This window comes from Lates calcarifer, linkage group LG15, assembly GCF_001640805.2.
Source record: "Lates calcarifer isolate ASB-BC8 linkage group LG15, TLL_Latcal_v3, whole genome shotgun sequence".
In the NCBI taxonomy this organism is placed as follows: Eukaryota; Metazoa; Chordata; class Actinopteri; family Centropomidae; genus Lates; species Lates calcarifer.
Window position 1 is genome coordinate 24,433,767 of NC_066847.1, and position 20,595 is coordinate 24,454,361.

Consider the following 20,595-nt stretch of genomic DNA (forward strand, 5'->3'; position numbering starts at 1 on the left):
TTTCCAACCAAAACAATCTGTTTCATTGTACACAACTAAAATAAAAAAAATGACTATGACAAGGGAAATATTGCAACTGCCACACGACATGGTAAAGGCACTTGAAAAATAACTGTGAAGAGCAGGGAAGTGGATGAACATTAAATATCGTTTAAAATGTGGCTTGTGGACATTTTTCTCATCTCTGTTTTGTCGACTATCACGGTGTCTCCGGCTGTGTCTCCGTAGTGAGTAGTACATTGAGATTTCAGAGGATTCCATATCATCTGTGACAAAATTCTACTTTAAACATCTGTCAGATGCAAAGCACTGCATTGTGTGATTTCCCAATGTGAACATGCTCCAGATACTAACTTTTTTTCACTCCACTGTGGGTATATCTGAGGGCACTACACTGTATAGTGCATATATTTTAACACACTCATATGAAATGGCAAAGGATATAAAAAATGCACAAGGCCACAAGACTCTTGAGTCTCTTGATCAGGAGTACCATTCTTAAAAGTCAAAGTATTAAATTATGAAACATAATAAATATAAATAATAATAAAATAAGTATGTTACATTGTATGTATCTTGATTATGGTATGAGCTGTACCTAAACAGTTTTAAATTCCAAGGGGCAAGAGATACAGAGGAATGTACTCTGTTAAATGTTGTTTGACATTATGACAAGTGACTGATAAGACTCTATAAACAAGTGTGTGTGTGTGTGTTTCTGATTGTCTGTGCAGCACGTTTGCTTATTAGTTCAGCACTGATCCTCTAGTCCTGCAGTTAAAACTGTCACTAGCTGCATACTGAGATACTTTTCGCAGCACAAACAGCTTCCTATTAAAACAAATCTAAAGTCAGGGATCTTCATCGCTGGTCAGTAATAATTAGGAGATGATGGCAAGAAGATGCAGCACAGGACTGTTGGCGCTCTGTGTGTGCGCGGCCACATTCAGCTACATCTCTGCCTCTCCAGAGGTTTGCACCAATTCCCTCCTGCCTGGAGCTAAAGGTAACCCACGTCCCTGTATGTGTGTGTCTGTGTGTTAATGTTTACTGTAAACTACTCTGCAGGTTTATAAACCATTTATCCTACTGACCGCACAGGTCAAGTAAAATTTACAATTGTAAAAGTTTGTCCAAGAGCAGAGGTTTAACATTAATCATTCAATGTTAAATAAAGCAAATAAATGTTCAAAGATGAACTTATACTGTATAGTACAGTGCACGTAGCTATAATAGTAAATGCTGTTTGGGTTCTTGGCTGCTTCCAATCTTTACTATTGTTTGGAGATAAGGCAATTTAAGTTTATGACCTCACCATAAATGTGTACACGTTACTGAAAATGTCCTTACTGTGGACGTTTGTTTTGTTTGATACATTTAATTTGTATGTGTCAGACAAAAAAGTGGAGTGGAAAATTGTGAGGAAACACCAATAATAGGCTTCAGGGTTTACAGAGCTGATGATAAAGGTACCAAGCATGTAATGTCCTGCAGTTTATTAGCTAGCAGTCTGCTACCCCATAGTCTTTTGGAGGGAATGCCTCCCTGTGTGTGTTTTCCATTTATGACATCCAGTAGCTTGTTCCCCCGCTGATTCAGACAGACAGACCTAATAAAACACACAGTTAAGCTAAGCTCCATTGTTTTCAGCTCCATTCACGCTACTGAAAAACATGGCTTTTAGTTCTGCCTTAAAAGAGTTAGAGATATGTTGCTTCAGGAGCTAACGGGCAGAAACTGAGATCAGAAACCTGTCAAGTAAAAAAAGAAAAAAATGTCCCAAGTGTAAATCAGGCCATTGATAGGACCCAATAACCAAGTGGTTCAGGAGCATACCACATGTGTGTAAATGTCCTGAACAGTGAGTCTCCGGTTAGATTCCCTGCCCGCAGGACCATTTGCTGTGCATCATTTCCCTCCTGTCTTTCCCCACATTTCCTGTCTGTCTTCACTGTCACTATCAAATTAAAATGTCCACAAAATAATCTTTAAAAAAACTAAGTCAGAACTAACATCACATACACTCACTAGGAAGTGAGCACTTGTGTCAGCTGTTCACTGAATTTTCTGTATCAGTAAGAAAATTCCACTGTAACAGTGTGTATTTAGACAGCTGCCACTAAACCGAACTAATTATTTATACAAGACTCATCCTAGATAATACTGACTACAGTGTTCTCACGCCTGCCTATCTGAGTGGGTGTCAGACAAGAAGTTTTCTATGTTTCATACCCCCAAAAATCCCCACACAACTTTTTAAACAAACATACTTTTACTACATTTACTGGCACTGTGACTTCAGCATTTTTTTAATGCATTTACCAGCATTTTATGTGTTATTAAGATGTGGGAGCATTGGACACTCTGGGTCAAAACACTTCAGTTCCATTTGTTTAACAATTTTGACAGTTTGGTGACATAAAACTTTGAATTAACGTTTCCTGAACTATTGAATTAACAGATCCTATGGCTTGCTAACATGTAAAATCGCTGCCAGAGTATACTGTATCTGACATTGAAGAGCTCAATGTAGTTTGACACCTTAATCATACATAAGGTATGCTAGTAATTTTACCGTACATGGTTTCATTTCACTAGTCCACAACAGGAAAGAATTTTATGCAGGCAGAATCATTTTAAAATGCAGTGATTTAGGTTGCTTGAAAATGTCTACACAGACTGCAAAATTGAATAATCAATTTTTCCTCCAGGCTATTAGAGGGGGTTTGTTACAATCCATCGTTTCAAAGCCCGGCACTTAACAAGATATAAAGTGCTGTTGGCATCACCAGCTGTGGTGAAATTACAGCTCTAATAGACACTCAGAAACCTCTCAAGAATTTTTTTGCCAAGAGTTTTTTGAGCCCTCTGGACCCACCAGAGATATTTCTCCTTCACCTCATTTCTGTTTCTCAACTCTGAGAAATCTTGGTGTCATTGATACTTTTATGCTGAACGCATACATAAACACTCACTATACTATAGTAGTTCTAGGCCAACTGATAGTTGCTCTAATGTATCATCATCCTGTGATGGCTTTGATACTCCATCTATGCCAGTGGGAATATGCAGATTTAACCCCTTCCACAGTGGGTAAGCAGGCCAGCTGTACACTGCTGCATACAGTATATTCAGGTATCTTACCAGCATGTCTGTGACAGGCTCCTCCTGAACAGTGTATGAAATATGATGGGGAATATGCTCTCTTTTCATAGTATGCCTGTTTGGACAAATTCAAGTTCATACTCCTCTTCACTGTCTTTTTTTTTTTTTTTTTTAAATCCAGGGGATCAAGGTGAGGTCGGCGAGGAGGGGGATCAGGGAAAACTGGGGAAGAATGGACCACCAGGATTTCCAGGTATCTGGCATCTTTCCTACTCTGTATGGAGGGGAGAAAGGAGATCAACTGGTGGTTTATTTAGTCGTAAACCAGCTACTGAAAAGTAGGAATGGGGACTAAAACAAGACACTTCCCTGTAAAAAGTCTACACTACTGCATTGTTACTGCACTCATGATGGACAGTTAAAAATGATGCTCACACTGCCAATGTAGTGAGTGTTCAGTCATGTTCTCATTGGCAATTTTCAAAATCTTTTAACAGAACTTAACAAATCAACAGCAACAGGAGCATTAGTAGAATTTTCCCCCATGTGCTTAAGACAGTCAAAGGTGGAAAAAAGAGAAGTGATGAGCAGGAAGGTTGCATTTCATCACATTCACACTGAACTGTTAAGTCTGATATCATCCCTCTTTGACTCAAAAATATAATTTGCATTCCTGATGTAACATGGACAAACAACAAGTCTGACCTCTGCATAGAGAGCCTGTGTGACTCTGCCCTGGCAGCAGCTTTTGCTTTTTCCTGCTGTAGACACATTGCTTTGCTTTGCCATGTGGGAGATACAGAGGCCTGCTCTGCTCTCTGATAGACAGGCAGACAGCCCTGTACTGCTGCGTTTCTGTGGAGAAAACAGACGTGTTAATTGCTGCTGAGGAAAGCAGCGGCGTCCCGCTTCGCCATATGTGTTCCAACTGGTCTGGTAGTCTAGGCGGCCAACCAATCAGGCATATAGTGTACACAGATGTCTGCACACACTCCCACATACTCACACACTGAGGCATACATACAATGTACTTTACACACACGAGGAATTTAAGCATATAGACACAGGGAAGCAGATCTACATGCACATAGACATAAAAACACACAATGTATAACTAAATACACAGGCACACACACTAAACACTGGTTCCTGGCTGTCCTCCTGTTCTCTGCAGATGTTTGCTTAATTCAATAACTTCACACAGAGGTCACACACACACACACACGCATGCATGCACACAACAACAGATACACACTTCACCCGTCAGACTGTGTGAAAGACAAATGCCAGGACATTTTGAGTCATTTCCAGAAGTAAGAAAATATGTAGACATATATGAACCTTTTTCAACTTTTCAACTTTGCGGATATTTTTCAACACTATAGCAAACCCAGTCATTATGGTTTTTTTTGCATGTGTATGCTTACTGTAGGCATGAACGTAGGTTTTTATGGTGATTTTGTAACTGCAGTATGTCAGCAGCTCAACAAATGACGCATGTATTCCCCGTCTTAATTTAGGCCCTTTTACAGGAAACAGTTGCTTAATTTTGGAATGTTAAAAGGGAATACATGACCGTTAATGCTCCCGTGGGCAACAACAACAATTTGTTGCTCCAACCTTATTAATGTCAACAAACAGCTAAGCTTGATTTTTTCTTTTTTTTCCTTTTCTTTCTTTTTTTTATGATTTTCTTTACATTTGTTAATTCTGCTTTACTCAAACCTATTATTGAGGTTGGAATTTCAGTGCTATAGATAGCAGAGTCTGGTGCTATGTAATGTTCTTAATTCTTGTGAAGAACCTGTTGGGACAGCTAGCAGTGAAGCGTAGGCACAACTAGTGGAAAATCTGGCTCATAGCCCATGTTTCATGAAGCCCAGTTCTCTTTCCAGTGTCCACTGGACCCTAAATAGCAGTAATGCCAGTATCAGTATTTGCTTATTATGACTGAGCAAGCAATGCACAATGAATGATCTACAGTCTGCTTATCATTTTAATCTGTTGTTTTAAGTAGGCTTTTAAAACATCTGTTGAAGCCAGCACAGATATGTTTTTGAAATAGCTTAAGGTTCATTAAAGTGTGTCTCAGGCTCCATAATTACAGTGAAAAATGTGGCCTTCACCTCCTTTATCCTCCAGCAGCTGGAGAATCCAGACGTTAAACCAGTTGGAGGGGTTGGCCATTATAAAGAGTGACTGCAGTGATAGGAAGAACTGTTATCTGGACGTTTAGATAGACAGTTTAACTGGCGAGCATAAGCACTGCGAAAACAACATTAATCAACTTTTATAGACGCACAAGGAACAACATGAGCCCAACAGATGAAATGTCTTCACATAGCAAAAAACAAACACCTTTAATCACTGTTCACAATCTCTCTCAGGTCAGTATTGTAAAAATGTTTACTTTGTGATTGTGCTTCTCAGGCATTCACACAGAAAATTACGCCAAAATCGTACACAGATTATAGTGAACAGTGAAATTTCCCAAAAGCATGGGCTTTATGGAGTCAACTGGACCTCACACAATCCATAAGACCTCACACCCTCTGCCAACACTTCTCACAAATCATCAAGCAGAACATCAACATGACAAAGTGCAAAATGGGAAATGGTAGTGAATAGCTGGCTGTTGTGTGTGTGTGTGTGTGTGTGTGTGTGTGTGTGTGTGTGTGTATGTGTGTGTGGCAAATCCCTCTAATAGCGATAGGCCTCTCCAATGCGTCACTTAGTATTTCAAACGCCATCAATTTCCAGTTGAATAGTTTCCTGAGGAAATACTCATTCAAGTGCTGGCAGAAAACCTCAGTCTGTTCTGTAGTTTTCCCACACACACACACACACACAAACAGACAGACATACACACAATATCTCACTCGCTCACTCTGATATTCTCCGTTCTCCTGTACTTTCACTGTAACACCCAATATCATGCCTTAACTTTCTCAGTTTCTCAGATAGTTCTTCTATCTGACAAACTAAAGACAGTCAGACAGATGATAGTAATCAGATTACAGAGGATTGTAATCAGCTGCAGTTATTGTGATGACAACAATAGCATCAAAAAAGTATAAGGCAACAATAGTCAATCAATACAGATGTTTACAAATAAAAAAAAATCTCCTCACAGGATGTTCAGTGTACCAGAACATAGTTGATTACACATGCAAAGAGTAACTGAAAATAATAAAAATAATAAAAAATTCTGCAACAACACACATTTACTATCTTCACTCTACAAGAACAGAATCTCAATACAAAGAACTTTAGTTTGTGCCCACAATAAATCAGCATCTTTCTCCCCCAATTTGCTTACTGGCATAATAATCATAATAATCACTCACTCAGTTTAGAACCAAACAATTCAGAAATTGTTGGAAAAAACCCCCAGGGCTCTCAGAGCTAATTTCAAAAAGATGAGATGGGAGCATGCAATCATATTGATTAGGCTTGAAAACAACAAAATAATCAAGAAACAATAGAAAAATTATGAAAGCCATGATACAGTCATAGTTGTAAGAATAACAAACCTGAATGACAGAATGTGGCAAATGCCTAAAGTTTATGATTATTTGGACCCTTTATATAATATAATGTAAAGTGATATATACAATATTTACCTATGATAAAATGTGAGGTTTTAGAGCGATACCAGGTGTATAAGGCACACTGTGTTGGGTTGGAACACATCATTATCAAACTGAGATCATGAGATTTATTTACCATGTTTTTTCCCCCAGGAGTGCCAGGAGAGAAGGGACTTAGAGGACAGATGGGCCACACAGGAAAAATGGGACCTATTGGAGACAAAGGTAAAACAATATCAATACAAGACAACAGTATTGTTTTTTTAAATCTAAAGTTTGTTTCTGTATGTAGTTTGAATGTAAATGCTGTGTCTGTCTCTACCTCTCTATCATTCTCTCCTTCTCTGTTTACTCTATAATACAGTGTAAACACAGGCCTTATCCATTTTCATTATCATTACTAACTGAAACATATTGCACACAGCGATCAAACAAGAGAGTGCATCAAGAGCAAAGCTTCCAGTCCTCAGCATGTTAAAAAAAACATCTTTCCCAAAAAGAGAAAAAGATTTATGGGCTTTGTAACTATCATGCGTGTAACTTTGTCCTTGTTCCACTGCCAGCAAATGTTTTCAACATGCAGGAAAAAGCCTGTAGTTGTCAACAACAGGCTACAAAAATGGCAAAATAATGTAGCTGTGATTTTCTCCTTTATAATTGCCTGAAAGAAGAAATCTTGTTTCCCGAACTCCTCCGCAGCTTGGACTGCTGTGCCATAACCATAGACTCCAAACATTAAAATAAGTGGAATGGACTTTTCTACAAAATCGGCAAACTTAATAAGTCCCAAGACTAATACACACAAGGAGGAATTGTTTCAAGCCAACTGCAGTTTCCTTAAAAAGGTTGTATTTTCCCCATTTCCTTTATGTTTCAAGTTATCACATCCAAAGATAGAAGAAAACGTAATCCTACGGTATGATGTCATCCAGTTGCTTTGCCCAGGGTGGTTGAAACAATTTCTATCTTTACTTTTATTTTTATGGGCAGTCCCGTTCTCCTGCCTTCCTAAGCATTCACTTTTCTCAGTATTCATTATGTTTAATGTGCTTACAGGAAAGTGGCTGTGCATCAGCCATCGCAGTCAAAGGAGTGAGGTCACAGGTTTGGATTTTCCTTGATCCTGAGCGCCTGTAGCTCATAAAACACCTGGAAAACAACAGGTTTTCAGGCCAATGTTGGCTTAAGCAGAATCACAAACTAAAATTCAGCTACTCTTTTACAGAATACTGATCATGCTAAAGGGCCATTCACATAAAAAAAATGTTCATGTCTGCATTAGTGAAATTGATATCTAAGATATATATAAGATTATTCTAGTACATGAGCAAGTGTTGTCTCTATCTGCTATAATTCAGTGCATGCATGTGTATTATTAGAGTATCTACAGAGCTTGTTCAGGCAAAAGAACTGTCCAGAGCTACTGTGCAAACTTTAAAACCGCATGTGATTACTTAGTTCATATAGAACCAGGTAAGAGCAGTAGGGTTGTTTGGGGGCATTATACTGTATGCTCACTGAACTGCACCATAACAATCTGGTAGTATTTTATTTAATAACCCATGGAGCTACAGTACAACAGGATAAGAAGTTAAGTCCGAAGCTAGAAATGTTTACTTTTCACTTATTTGTTAGTGTTTTCACATTTTTGTCAGGGTACTCAAAAAACCCCTCAGGCTGGTCAGATTGTATCGGTACAGTGAGTCTGTTGTGGCTCTTCCTCATACAACACCAGTCTGTTGTGATGTTTGTACTGCAGCCCACTTCCCCAAAATGTGCAACTGCCAGTTGGGTTAATTTCCACAGCAGAGCTGTAGTTGGGCCTACTGTAAGTGTAAATATTAAGTCAGTCTGAACCTGTGTGCGACCATTTTGAAAATGTTTTATGTATGATACAGCCATCTGGTGGCAATGTTTTGGAACTACAACACAGTATAATTAATAACACAAGTCAGCTGTCCACAAGTCAAACCATTGGTAGATGGTCAGTGATGGCACCGTATTATCTATTTACATTTTTATTTAATAACAAGGAAAATGAGTTACCAGCATCACAGATGTTGTAATCGTAATCTGTGTTATCTATTCCTCTGTAGGTGACAAAGGTGATACAGGTTTGGATGGGCCTTCCGGTCTAAAAGGGAAACCAGGTGAGTGAGCTCACAGTGCACAGACACTGCTTGTTTTCAAGTTGTATGCAAGACTATAACCTCATTCTGTTCCCCACAGACCAATATGATGATGTTACAGCAATTTTATATGTAAAAATAAACAGCTAGACAGAAAACATTTCTGTTTCCATGAAATGTCCAGTCTTGTAAGTGGGTTTGAACTAGTAAATATAGAAACTATATTCCAGTCAGTTACTGCTATAAGGAAAACAAACAACATTCTTTGAGACCTATAAAGTCACTCTAGACACTCTTTGGGATGCTCCCTACTGCTGCTGTGTTATAGTCCGGCATTAAATACACTGCAATCAGAAGGATGTATTAGGACAATTATAAGTTTTTCAGTGTTTTGGCTGTGTAGTCAAGCACACTGGATTTGAGATGTAATGAGTGCTGACCTTTAGCTTTAAGTGAGTTTGAAGGTATATAAATCCAATTTGGTTGAATAGTGTATGTCAGTAGCCCATTTTATACGTACAATATATTTTCTATGGTGAAACAGTGAACTGTTTGACAAGTCAGACCACCTGACTGATCCTAATCACATGTTTCTTTTGCTGAAGACCAGACTGAGAGGAAAAAGTCCAGAGACAAGCATGCCTGCAGTGCAGGCCTGGCAGAGCATCACCAGGGAAAATAACGAGTGTTGGCTGATGTCCGCGGGAAAAAGACTTCAGCCAGTAAAAGTACAACTAAATATTAAATTATAATGACTTTATACTTTCTGTCTCCTAAAATTGGAAAACTAAATATGAGAGGAGCTACAGTTCCTATGCCGCTCATCTGAAGTGAATTTAAAAAGCCAGCTAATTAAAGCTTAGAGCCAGGATTTTAACCTCATCATCACTGTTTCATTTAAAGTCCAATGTGCCAGAGCCAAAACAAGGAAATTGTGTCACTGTCCTGATATGTTCTGCTCCGTGTACACATAATAAAACCTCATAGAAATCATTGCATCATTGACTGGTATTAACATTATTTGAATTAACTCAGGAGGGAGGGAGGAGGATGTGTTTACTATGCAAAGGACACAGCTGCATAAAGTGACTATAGACATGTGGTATTATAGGCCTGGGCTGTAATTTTGTCACTGTCATATTGCAGTAAGGTGATTCTGTGCCATTCAATACTATAGACACTGAAATCCTGTGCTCACCCTTGCAGGCACCACATGTGACTGTGGCAGGTACAGAAAGGTGGTTGGACAGCTGGATGTCAATACAGGCAAGCTGAGGAATGCTGTCAAGTTCATGAAAAATGGTGAGTCCTTTATGGTGTGATTGCTACAGTTTAGCGTACACGTGGCAGTAAGAAAACTGAATATCCTTAACATGCAGCACTAAAGATAGAAACGACTTTTGTTTTTTCCTTCCTGTGCATATGACTGGCATGAACTTTGACAACAAGACACAACACAGGCCTCTCTCTATCAATTTTTTTTTCACATCAGACAAGGCCAGTGGAGTTGCCATAGAGATACAATATAAAGATGTCCTCATTTTGTTTCACATTGTCCTCTTAATGCCCCATCAATCATGTGGCTGAACTTGACACAGAGGTTGACACAACAGACCTAGGTTTGACCTGCTATAGAAAAGTTTACTGCCACATTGTGGCCCACTGACTTTTAATCTGTCGACCTATGTGAAGAAAAACACAGTCAGTTGTGATGGGAAATAATAAATAAATACAACCTTTAATCTTGCCCTGTGCAGTCATCCTGGGGCTGAAGGAAACAGAGGAGAGGTACTACCTGCTGGTGAAGGAGCCTAAGAGGTTCAGGGAGGCTTCAATGAACTGCAAGCTGAGAGGAGGTGCCCTGGCCATGCCAAAAACCACCAACACCAACCGTCTCATGGCAGACTATGTCAGTCAGGCAGGACTGACAAGAGTTTACATAGGAGTGCAGGCCCAAAGCAAGGACACGGTAAGTGGTCCCCAGCAGAACATAATGCACACACACACACACTGCAGAGGGTGGAGTTGCAGTTTTTGGTCTTAAGTAGATGCAGATTAGTCATCAGTTCTTGCTCAGGGTGAAGAGAGTTTAAGATTCTTACAGATGCATTACAAATAAAACAAGAATCCATAGCAAACCCACAGAAATATGAGTCTTAAGCAGTTGGAAACTTTTCTGAATAACCAATGATGAAGATTTGTGTGAAAAACTGTCCTCTTCATCACTATTTTAATTTCCTTTCTAAAGAAGGATGAGTATCCAGGGCCAAATTCTTCTGTAACCTGATGAAATGATGAGAAGCTATTTTACTGTTGTGAAAAATCTCCCAAATATTTCTCTCCTATGTTCTTGTTGTCAGAATGGAACAAGCATGTATGTCTATGCAGACTCCAGCCCTTTGCAGGGATTTGCTGGCTGGAGTCAAGAGGAGGAACTAAATTCCAGATTATCTCCAACCACAAACTCCAGCTGTGTGGAGCTGCTCAGCACTGGAACATGGGGTCATGTTGAGTGTGAGGCCACCATGTTTTTCATCTGTGAGTTCCCAAAGAGCAGGAGAAGAGGAGGAGGAACAGTGGGAGGAGGAAGAGGGACACCTACTGCTGCATCATCATGAGTAAATGAGATGATTTATGTAATGCATTGATTACTTATTAACATTTTATAACATAAAACACGCTCGAACTAAAAAGAAAGAACTAAATGATAATTAAAATTGTTCTTGATTAATTATCTGTTGAGCTGTTGTTCTGTTAAACACTTCAGCATACATCAGCTTTTGGAAGTTGGGGCATTCCCCTCATTTTATCCAGCCCCCGATGCAAATACACATATAGCCTGCTGACAGACACACAAGTGTAAATGCATAACTAATGTGTTGCTTTTTCCTGTCTATGTTACCTCTTATTATGTTGTTTCATGGCCTGGTTGCCTGTTTTATTTTGTATACTTCTCTGTCAGTCTCTACAGTTCCCACCCTTGTGTGTTTCCCGCCCCTTTGATTATCCTCACCTGGTCCCCACTTCCTTACCTGCCCCTGCTGTTCCTGCTTGTCCAACCTGTTTAATTACTGCCCCTGTTCCCCTTTGCTTTCTGCCAGATGGTTTAGTATCTCCTCGTGTGTGTACACTCTTTCTGTGAATGTCTCTTCAGTTCCGCTGTAAGGTGAGCCACACAGCAGCAGCAGACTTAATGTCTCCCGTTTTGCTCTATAACTCTGATACTCCCTAGCTGCCCTTTTATAGGCCACTAGTTGAAGTTAGGCTCATTGGGATATATGCTACTCAGATGGGTAGATGGATTATCGGCCATTCACTGAGTGCAGTAGTGTTGGGCTCTTGATTATCTGATAGTAATATCTGTTTTGTAACATTACACATCCACAGCCTGTGTTGGCCATAACAATTTCAAAGCACAATCGAGATAATATTTCAAGGTGTTCACTGAGTTGTGTGGTGGTTTTGTGTCATTATACACAGGCTGAATATCCTACATACTGTGTATTTTGTTTTTCAGATTACTTGATTAGTATAGGACCCAAACCTGATGTTGTGTCCACCCACTCTCTGGCTCTGAGAGGTGTGATCCTCTGGTCCTCCTACGCCAGACAACCACCCACCCACTAGTTGGCCAGCATATGTTTCACCTCTGCAGGAAATAATATTGTTTATATTACTGTAAAGTGGAAGGTTTTGTCACTAGGACCAGAGAGGTGTCATTTTTTCAACTGAAATCAGACAGGTCTCTGATAATCACTTTGGCTTAGTGTCACTTTCAAGTCTTTGCAATATGTTGCCAATGAGCAAATTATCGCTACACTACATAGCATCTACTTTTCCCCATATGGTGCATTTACATCAGCATCAAAGACCAAGATGGGTCATGATCTCCCTCTCATATGTGTCCCCCTTTGGTCATGTGATGATACCTGAGCCAGCTCTATTTATTGAACGTGTGCCTAAAAGCTCTGAAAAATGGGTAAGTGGACCTTCAAGCTGACATTATAAAAAATGTATATGTATTTATTGTCCCTGGTTAGTTACGCAGTTTGCTATGAACAAGTGATTTTAAGTGTATAAAAACTGCTCTTCCAAATTAACTATACCCAAGCATCAATAAACCAACATCAGGACAGCTGACATCCTGTTATTTTTCACAGGAAATTCAAGCACTGAATTTGCTGATGATCTTGTAACGGTGCCATTTCTAAAGGCTCAGTCCACAATTCTGATGCAAATAAAAGACAGGAACGGAACCACAGGTTAAAATGCACTGCTACTACGCACTGCTACTCATTTACAAGCAAGTATAAACTGTAAATATAAATGAATCTGCAAAGTGCGTCTGACTGGTGATTAACAGTTGGTATCCACTACAGCGCATAACTATTGTAAAAAAAAAAAAAAATAAAAAAAATCTCACACTGCTGCTTTAAATAAGAGTTCAACCCAAGGCGGGGTCCTTTGAAAAAAGAGGTTTGTATTTACTTTGTCAGCAAATCATTTTACCTTCATAAAAACAGTTAGATGTAACACTCGGAAACTCAGTGTGGGAGTGAAAACCAGGGAGGGGAAAGACACTGAACACAAATCTGAGAGATGTCAGTGGCATTTAACAGCAAGTCAGAGGAGGGTAAAAGAGACAGCTGTACTCTGATGGCTCCTGATGACAGATCAAAATCTGCATGGCTACCTCAAAGTCTAGGTAAGAATACACACCTTACCACCTTCCTATAAACATACATTTACTATAACTGATTAACTGTAATAATTCTAAAAATGCTAAGATATATGTGATAGATAGAGGCTGACAAAATAATTAAACCTTATAATAAAGTAGCTGTAGTAATTCTAAAAAGGCTAAGATGTATGTGATGAAATATTGATAGGGACTAACACCTGTAATTAAAACATCTAGCAAAATTACACATCATTGCTTGTTTGTGGTTTTTGTTTGTTCAGTCTGGTGGATTGGAGCTGCTGCAGTGTGTCTGGGATTTCTACTGCTGCTGGTGATTTTAGGCTTGGTGGCCCAGAGTGAGTAACAATCTGCCTCAACAGTGAACATAAGTACACAACAGAATCCTCAGTATTCATCTTATCTCAAGCATGCAGCTTTTAAAATCTGCATTCAGAGGCACATCAGTATATATCAATACTGTGAGTTTAACAGTGTGTCTGAATGGTCACCAGATAATTTTCACAGTTTTTCAATGATTCTAAATGAACTTCTTACAGATGGCCGTGCTATCAGTCATTGGAAAAAGCTTCAAGTTGGTCTGATGGAGTGTGAAAACCTGGTTTATAATCTGACAAAAGACAGAGATGCTCTGAGAGATGAACGAGAGCAGCTGAAGAGAAATTCCAGCAGCCTGAATAAAGAATTAGACGTGCTACAGAGCCAATACAAGGCTGTGGCTGCAAGTCGAGACAAACTACAAGAGGACGTCAGAAGGTTAAATCACAGCAAAACAGGTAAGAAATATACTTAAGCAAGAAATAGAACCTTGAATAGAATCCTTTGAAAGTTTGATAGGTGGTGCAGAGTGGTCACTTTGAGTTATTCATAACATGACTAAAAGATGGGACCTGGTCCCCAAATCTTAGTGGTTTCAATATCAGAATAACTAAACTTCATTAGTACTTTCTCTAGAGAGAAATTGCCACCAAGGATGGATAAAGTTCAACAACAAGTGCTACTATGCCTCTGATAAAGGAGCAGCTAAAACCTGGGAAGAAAGCAGAAAAGACTGTCTACAGAGAAGAGCTGATCTGGTGATTATAACCACAAAAGATGAGTTAGATTTTGTTTCCAAAATTTACACCAGAACCTGGATTGGTCTGTCTGACATGCAGCAAGAGAACAAATGGAAGTGGGTGGATGGGTCTGACCTGATAGGAGGGGGATTCTGGCAAAGCGGAGAACCCAATAATAGCGGAGATGAGGACTGTGTGGAGATCTCACGTTCAAATGGGGAATGGAATGATGCACTTTGTAGTATTGAAATACCATGGATCTGTGAGGATTAAGGTCCCTTGGTCAGCCATACAAATTGGTTTTTCAGCTGATGTGATTCAGGCCCTTCCATTATGTTGTAGAGTACAACACATATGTTCATATTTATACACATTATCTTACTGCTTCCCAAATGTCAACTGCCAGGGTTGAAGTTTAGGCTCTTTGCATTGATTACCATTGATCTTCTTGGACATATAGAAGATACTAGACTGTCTGCTAACAACTGTTATTGAGTAATTTTACATTTTCATAACAAGCAAGCCTTTCAGACATAGCCTACTGTTTTTTTTCCTATTTCATATATCAAATAAAATGGCAAAGGTGATATATCCATTAAAAATGATACAGAAAATTCACAATATTTCTTATTTCTATTTTCTGCCTGAAGTAAAATGTATGTGTACAAAATGTTTTTTTTCCCATTTCTTCTTAAATAAATAATAAAATATTTAAAGGGGTTATCTCTGCTGTCTTGCTGTGAGATGGATGTGAGGGCTGCAGAAGATGCTAAATATGTTTCCCTGTACAGAGAACAGGGTCAAATTTGCACTTCTCAAAATTTCCTTACTCATTTCCGTGATGCCTGGAAAGCATCCATCAGCCTTTTATCTTACAGGATACAGGGTTTTGCACAGGTTGTATTGATTCTAACTGCTAGCCACACAAAACTGAACTAAGCCCAGTGCCCTTTGAGAAGTTATATCAACACTGTTCCACACAGACCAAGTCCTCTATGCTCTAATTAAATACATTTCAGAGCTACCATAATGTTTCTTTATAATCCATTTTCTGTCCCTTCTTGCTTTGGAAAATACCAAAGTATTTGATGTGCATATTACAGTGTCCAAGTCCAATCACTGAAATTTAAGATGTAAGTAACTGTGATTTCATCCACCACTTTACAGCACTTATCTAAGTGTGAACACACATACTGAGTAAAAAATGAATAGATGTTACTCACAATATCAATATCATGTGTAAAATCTCTGAGGAAATACTGTAGTTCTTTCTCATACACATCAGTACACTATTGTGAAAAGTCATTCTTCTTTAGCCTCACATTAAAAATCTCTTGTAAAAAGAGCAAGCTATGTCACTGAAAAAGATACTGAGTCTTATAGACAGACTCACTGTCTTTGCATTTTCATTATCTGAGGCAACTACTATACCAAGAACTATAAGGACAATTAAAACAGGTGCTCACTAATCCATTTAAATTACCAAAATGATTTACTAAACTACCATATGTTGTGTCCTCTCTGGTCAGAATGCTTTGCAGAGGTCAACCATCCACCCATTCTTTGGCCACTGGACCTACATGGTCGACCTGATGAACACCATGTTGAAACCCTTGTATGCATGCCACTCATCTATGCACTCAGTGGGTTTACAAATGACATCTACCACTGTAATGCTGAGTGTTTCTGATGGCAGTGGATGGTCAAAAAATGATGAACAATATACGTTTCACCTATGCAGAAAATAATGTTGTTAACCATCACAACAGAACCTCCACTGGACACAGATCTGTTTGCCCGGTCCAGGTTTATCATTAAGTGTACGGTTTTGTCCTCACTAAACTTGGTTATCTCTAAACTTCCATATGATTCATGCACCAGACAAGAGAAGTGTTGTTTTTACAGTTGAAATGTTCTGTTTCTTTTCACTGACTGGTCTTAGACGGGTCTCTGATAATCGCATCACAATTTGGCTTAATGAGCTTAGAAATGCAAGCTGAGAGTTTGGCAGATTATCCTGTAACTGTGCCACTCTTAAAGACTCAGTCCGCAATGCTGATGCAAATATAAGACTGAAAAGCAATCACAGATTAAAATACATTGCTAATACACACCGCTGGTCATTTACAAGCAAGTATAAACTATAAATATAAATGAATCTGCAAAGTGGATCTTAACAGTTGATTAACAGTTGGTATCCACAACAGCTCATGACTAATGTAAAAAAATCCCAGACTGCTGCTTTAAATAAGACTTCAACCCAAGGCGGGATCCTTTCCAAACAAACCTTCCAGTTTTTGGTAGTTTTGTTTGGAAAAGACCTGTATTTTTGCTGTATCAACTATTCACTGTACATTAGTAAAAAAATTGTTGGATGCGACACTTGGAAACTCAGTACGTGAGTGAAAACCAGGCAGGTGAAAAACACTGAACATAAATCTGACAGATGTCTGTGGAACTGAACAGCAAAACAGCTGAGGTTAAGAGAGACAGCTGTACTCTGATGGCTCCTGATGACAGATCAAAATATGGATGGCTACCTCAAATTCCAGGTAAGAATACACACCTTACCACCTTCCTATAAACATACATTTACTGTAACTGATTAACTGTAGTAATTAACTGTAGTAATTCTAAAGATGCTAAGATATATGTGATAGATAGAGGCTGACAAAATAATTAAACCATTAAGCAAAATTACACATCTGAATTGCTTGTTTGTGGTTTGTGTTGACTCATGGTTCAGTCTGGTGGATTGGAGCTGCTGCAGTGTGTCTGGGATTTCTACTGCTGCTGGTGATTTTAGGCTTGGTGGCCCAGAGTGAGTAACAATCTGCCTCAACAGTGAACATAAGTACACAACAAAATCCTCAGTATTCAGCTTATATCAAGCATGCAGAAACCAAAGTTTGTTATTAAGTCTTAGAGAGCTTTTAAAATCTGTATCCAGAGACACATCAGGTCAAAAACTCCAATGAATACTTTAAATCAGTCACCAAAAATTCAACACCTATCAATACTGTGAGTTTAACAGTGTGTCTGAATGGTCACCAGATAATTTTCACAGTTTTTCAATGATTCTAAATGAACTTCTTACAGATGGCCGTGCTATCAGTCATTGGAAAAAGCTTCAAGTTGGTCTGATGGAGTGTGAAAACCTGGTTTATAATCTGACAAAAGACAGAGATGCTCTGAGGGATGAACGAGACCAGCTGAAGAGAAATTCCAGCAGCCTGAAAAAAGAATTAGACGTGCTACAGAGCCAATACAAGGCTGTGGCTGCAAGTCGAGACAAACTACAAGAAGACGTCAGAAGGTTAAATCACAGCAAAACAGGTAAGAAATGTACTTAAGCAAGAAATAGAACCTTGAATAGAATTTTGTGTGATTTGGATTTGCTGAAAGGAAACGGAAGAAAACCCACAAAAATAAGTAACATTATCAAACAACAGGAGACTTGGTTGGATCATAAAGTATTTTCTAATATAATCTATTAAATACAAGGATGAAGATGATGGCATTCTTTATCATAACACAGCATAATTTCAGACAGACTGTTACATTTCCTGCTGCTTGTTCAGATTTTAGGGTTAACATAGCAGGCAGTGTAAATCATTTGTCAGTGAAGCAAGTGCAAGGCTTGGTTACTGATAAGTCCACCTGCTCTGAATAATCATGTACTGTCTGTTTAATGCTACACAGAAACACTGAATACCTCTGTATAACTTAAAAAAAAAAAAAAAAAAAAAAAAAAACTCAACACAAAAAGTCTTGTATCTAAGAGAGCAACTTTCCATGGCAGCCAAAAGTTTAAATTGCATAACTGTTAAATTTCTCTTTTCTCTTGTAATGCTGAAAGTAAAAACTCACTTCAGTTTCTCTTTGGTCTAATACCTGATTTGAGTGTTTACAGCAGATATGTGCTTCAGGAGTGGCTGAGCCAGGTGGTCACTTTGAGCTGTTATTAATAACATCACTAAATGATGGAAATCAATCTTAACAACCTGGACCCCAAATCTTGGTGGTTTCAGTAACAGAATAATTAAAATAAACTTCTGCTTTCTCTAGAGAGAATTTGCTACCAGGGATGGATAAAGTTCAACAACAAGTGCTACTATGCCTCTGATAAAGGAGCAGCTAAAACCTGGGAAGAAAGCAGAAAAGACTGTCTACAGAGAAGAGCTGATCTGGTGATTATAACCACAAAAGATGAGCTGGTTTTTGTTTCCAAATTTTACTCCAGAACCTGGATTGGTCTGTCTGACATGCAGCAAGAGAACAAGTGGCGGTGGGTGGATGGGTCTGACCTAGAAGGTAGGGGATTCTGGCAAAGTGGGGAGCCCAATAATGTGGGAAATGAGGATTGTGTGGAGCTCTCAAATCCAAATGGGGAATGGAATGACATGCCATGTGAAAATGAAATACCATGGATGTGTGAGGATTAAGGTCCTTTGGGCAGCCATACAAGTTGGTCTTACAGCTGATGTGATTCAGGCCCTTCTGTCATACTGTAGAGTGCAACACATGCAGTAACGTGAAATGAAAGAACACCCTCTTTGAATTTTATGGTTTTATGTATCAGGATATAATGAAAAATCAGGTAGCATGGCTTAAAAAAAATTAGGTAAATACAACTTCAGATGAACAACGACGCATGATATATTACACTGTGTCATTATTTATTTAACAAAAACTAGACCATAAAGCAGATGCAGTGTGTGAAAAATTAAGTACACCCTTGATGCTTCCATAAGAATTAAGAGGGTAAGTAGCAGCTAGGTGCTGATCATCAAATGCCCTTGATTAATTTATCGAGAACACGTGTGACCACCTCTTTAAAAGCAAAGATTTTGGCAGTTTGCTGGTCTGTAGCATTCAGGTGTGTGTTAACACGATGTGGCCTCAGGCCTCAGTTAGCATGTTAAATAAAGTTAAAGATGAAGATGAAGTTAAATATACTGAAGTATGGCTTGTTTGGAAGGGTTGCCAGGAGAAAGCCTCCTCTCTCTAAAAAGAACAGGGCAGCACGGCTTAGGTTTGCAAAGTTGAATCTGACTAAACCACAAGACTTCTGGAACAATGTCCATTGGACAGATGAGACCAAAGTGGCGATGTTTTGCCACAATGCACCACGCCACGCATATCAGCACAAACACCTCATACCAACTGTCAAGCCTGGTGGCTTGTTTTGCAGTCACAGGACCTGGGCACCTTGCAGTCATTGGGTTGACCATGAACACCTCTGTATACCAAAGTATTCTAGAGTCAAATGTGAGGCCATCTGTCTGACAGCTAAAGCTTAGCCAAAACTGGGTTGTGCAACAGGACAATGATCCCAAGCACACCAGCACATCTACAACAGAGTGGCTGAAAAAGAAAAGAATCAAGGTGTTGCAATGACCCAGTCAAAGTCCAGACCTCAATCCCGCCAAATGCTGTGGCGGGATTTTAAAAGAGCATAAACTAATGCCTGCAAACCTCAATTAACTGAAGCGATGTTGTAAAGAAGAATGGACCAAAATTCCTACACAACGATGTGAAAGACTGATAAAGTCATACAGAAAACAATTACCTCAAGTTATTGCTTCTAAAGGTGGTTCTACAAGCTACTGAATCATGGTGTGTACTTAGTTTTTCATGCATTGCTTCTCCCTTATGGCTTCATTTTTGTTAAATAAATAATGACACAGTGGAATCTGTTGTAGAATGTTTTACACCTGAGGTTAGATTTGAATCATTTTAAAACCTGGAAAGGAAAAGATGATTTTTTTAAATTATGTCCTGATTTGTAAACCCATAGAATTCAAATACCAGAGTTGATGTTTGGACTCTTTGCACGGATTACAATTGGTCCTCTTGGACGTATATAAGACACTAGATTGTCTGATAAGAATTAGACTTAGACTTAGACTTAGACGGACTTTATTGATCCCTTTGGGATGACTCCCTCGGGGAAATTACATAATTGTTATAAAGTAATTTTACATTTTCATAATAAGCAAGCCCTTCAGACT

The 20,595-nt window shown here is 38.9% G+C and overlaps 3 protein-coding genes across 4 annotated transcripts; all 3 read left to right on the plus strand.

The window, feature by feature from the left end:
• Window positions 1-729: 729 nt before the first annotated feature.
• colec10 (collectin sub-family member 10 (C-type lectin)) lies at window positions 730-11,555 on the plus strand. The gene is made up of 7 exons (XM_018685701.2): window positions 730-1,006; window positions 3,287-3,358; window positions 6,849-6,920; window positions 8,792-8,845; window positions 10,031-10,126; window positions 10,582-10,793; window positions 11,185-11,555. The coding sequence occupies exons 1-7, from the start codon at window positions 889-891 to the stop codon at window positions 11,440-11,442; spliced, it is 882 nt and encodes a 293-aa protein (XP_018541217.1). The 5' UTR covers window positions 730-888; the 3' UTR covers window positions 11,443-11,555.
• A 127-nt stretch (window positions 11,556-11,682) lies between these two features.
• Window positions 11,683-15,295, plus strand: LOC108889315 (CD209 antigen-like protein E). Of its 2 annotated transcripts, XM_018685709.2 has the most exons (4): window positions 13,226-13,529; window positions 13,787-13,861; window positions 14,063-14,299; window positions 14,478-15,292. In XM_018685709.2, the coding sequence occupies exons 1-4, from the start codon at window positions 13,424-13,426 to the stop codon at window positions 14,852-14,854; spliced, it is 795 nt and encodes a 264-aa protein (XP_018541225.1). In that variant the 5' UTR covers window positions 13,226-13,423; the 3' UTR covers window positions 14,855-15,292. The 2 variants fall into 2 exon arrangements, with proteins under 2 accessions (XP_050932194.1, XP_018541225.1); XM_051076237.1 differs by lacking the exon at window positions 13,787-13,861 and having other exon boundaries at window positions 11,683-13,529; window positions 14,478-15,295.
• A 1,732-nt stretch (window positions 15,296-17,027) lies between these two features.
• Window positions 17,028-19,026, plus strand: LOC108885637 (CD209 antigen-like protein E). The gene is made up of 4 exons (XM_018680073.1): window positions 17,028-17,133; window positions 17,328-17,402; window positions 17,681-17,917; window positions 18,650-19,026. Exons 1-4 carry the CDS (start codon window positions 17,028-17,030, stop codon window positions 19,024-19,026), a joined length of 795 nt encoding a protein of 264 aa, XP_018535589.1.
• Window positions 19,027-20,595: the final 1,569 nt, after the last annotated feature.

What these genes read in the sequence shown, in the direction of transcription:
- colec10 (XM_018685701.2), top strand. Translation starts at nt 889, where the DNA reads ATGATGGCAAGAAGATGCAGCACAGGACTGTTGGCGCTCTGTGTGTGC. An exon ending in CCTCCTGCCTGGAGCTAAAG is followed by an intron (nt 1,007 to 3,286) that starts GTAACCCACGTC and finishes TTTTAAATCCAG; the next exon opens with GGGATCAAGGTGAGGTCGGC. An exon ending in TGGACCACCAGGATTTCCAG is followed by an intron (nt 3,359 to 6,848) that starts GTATCTGGCATC and finishes TTTTTCCCCCAG; the next exon opens with GAGTGCCAGGAGAGAAGGGA.
- LOC108885637 (XM_018680073.1), top strand. Translation starts at nt 17,028, where the DNA reads ATGTCTGTGGAACTGAACAGCAAAACAGCTGAGGTTAAGAGAGACAGC. An exon ending in TTTAGGCTTGGTGGCCCAGA is followed by an intron (nt 17,403 to 17,680) that starts GTGAGTAACAAT and finishes AACTTCTTACAG; the next exon opens with ATGGCCGTGCTATCAGTCAT. An exon ending in GTTAAATCACAGCAAAACAG is followed by an intron (nt 17,918 to 18,649) that starts GTAAGAAATGTA and finishes TGCTTTCTCTAG; the next exon opens with AGAGAATTTGCTACCAGGGA.
- LOC108889315 (XM_018685709.2), top strand. Translation starts at nt 13,424, where the DNA reads ATGTCAGTGGCATTTAACAGCAAGTCAGAGGAGGGTAAAAGAGACAGC. An exon ending in ATGGCTACCTCAAAGTCTAG is followed by an intron (nt 13,530 to 13,786) that starts GTAAGAATACAC and finishes TTGTTTGTTCAG; the next exon opens with TCTGGTGGATTGGAGCTGCT. An exon ending in TTTAGGCTTGGTGGCCCAGA is followed by an intron (nt 13,862 to 14,062) that starts GTGAGTAACAAT and finishes AACTTCTTACAG; the next exon opens with ATGGCCGTGCTATCAGTCAT.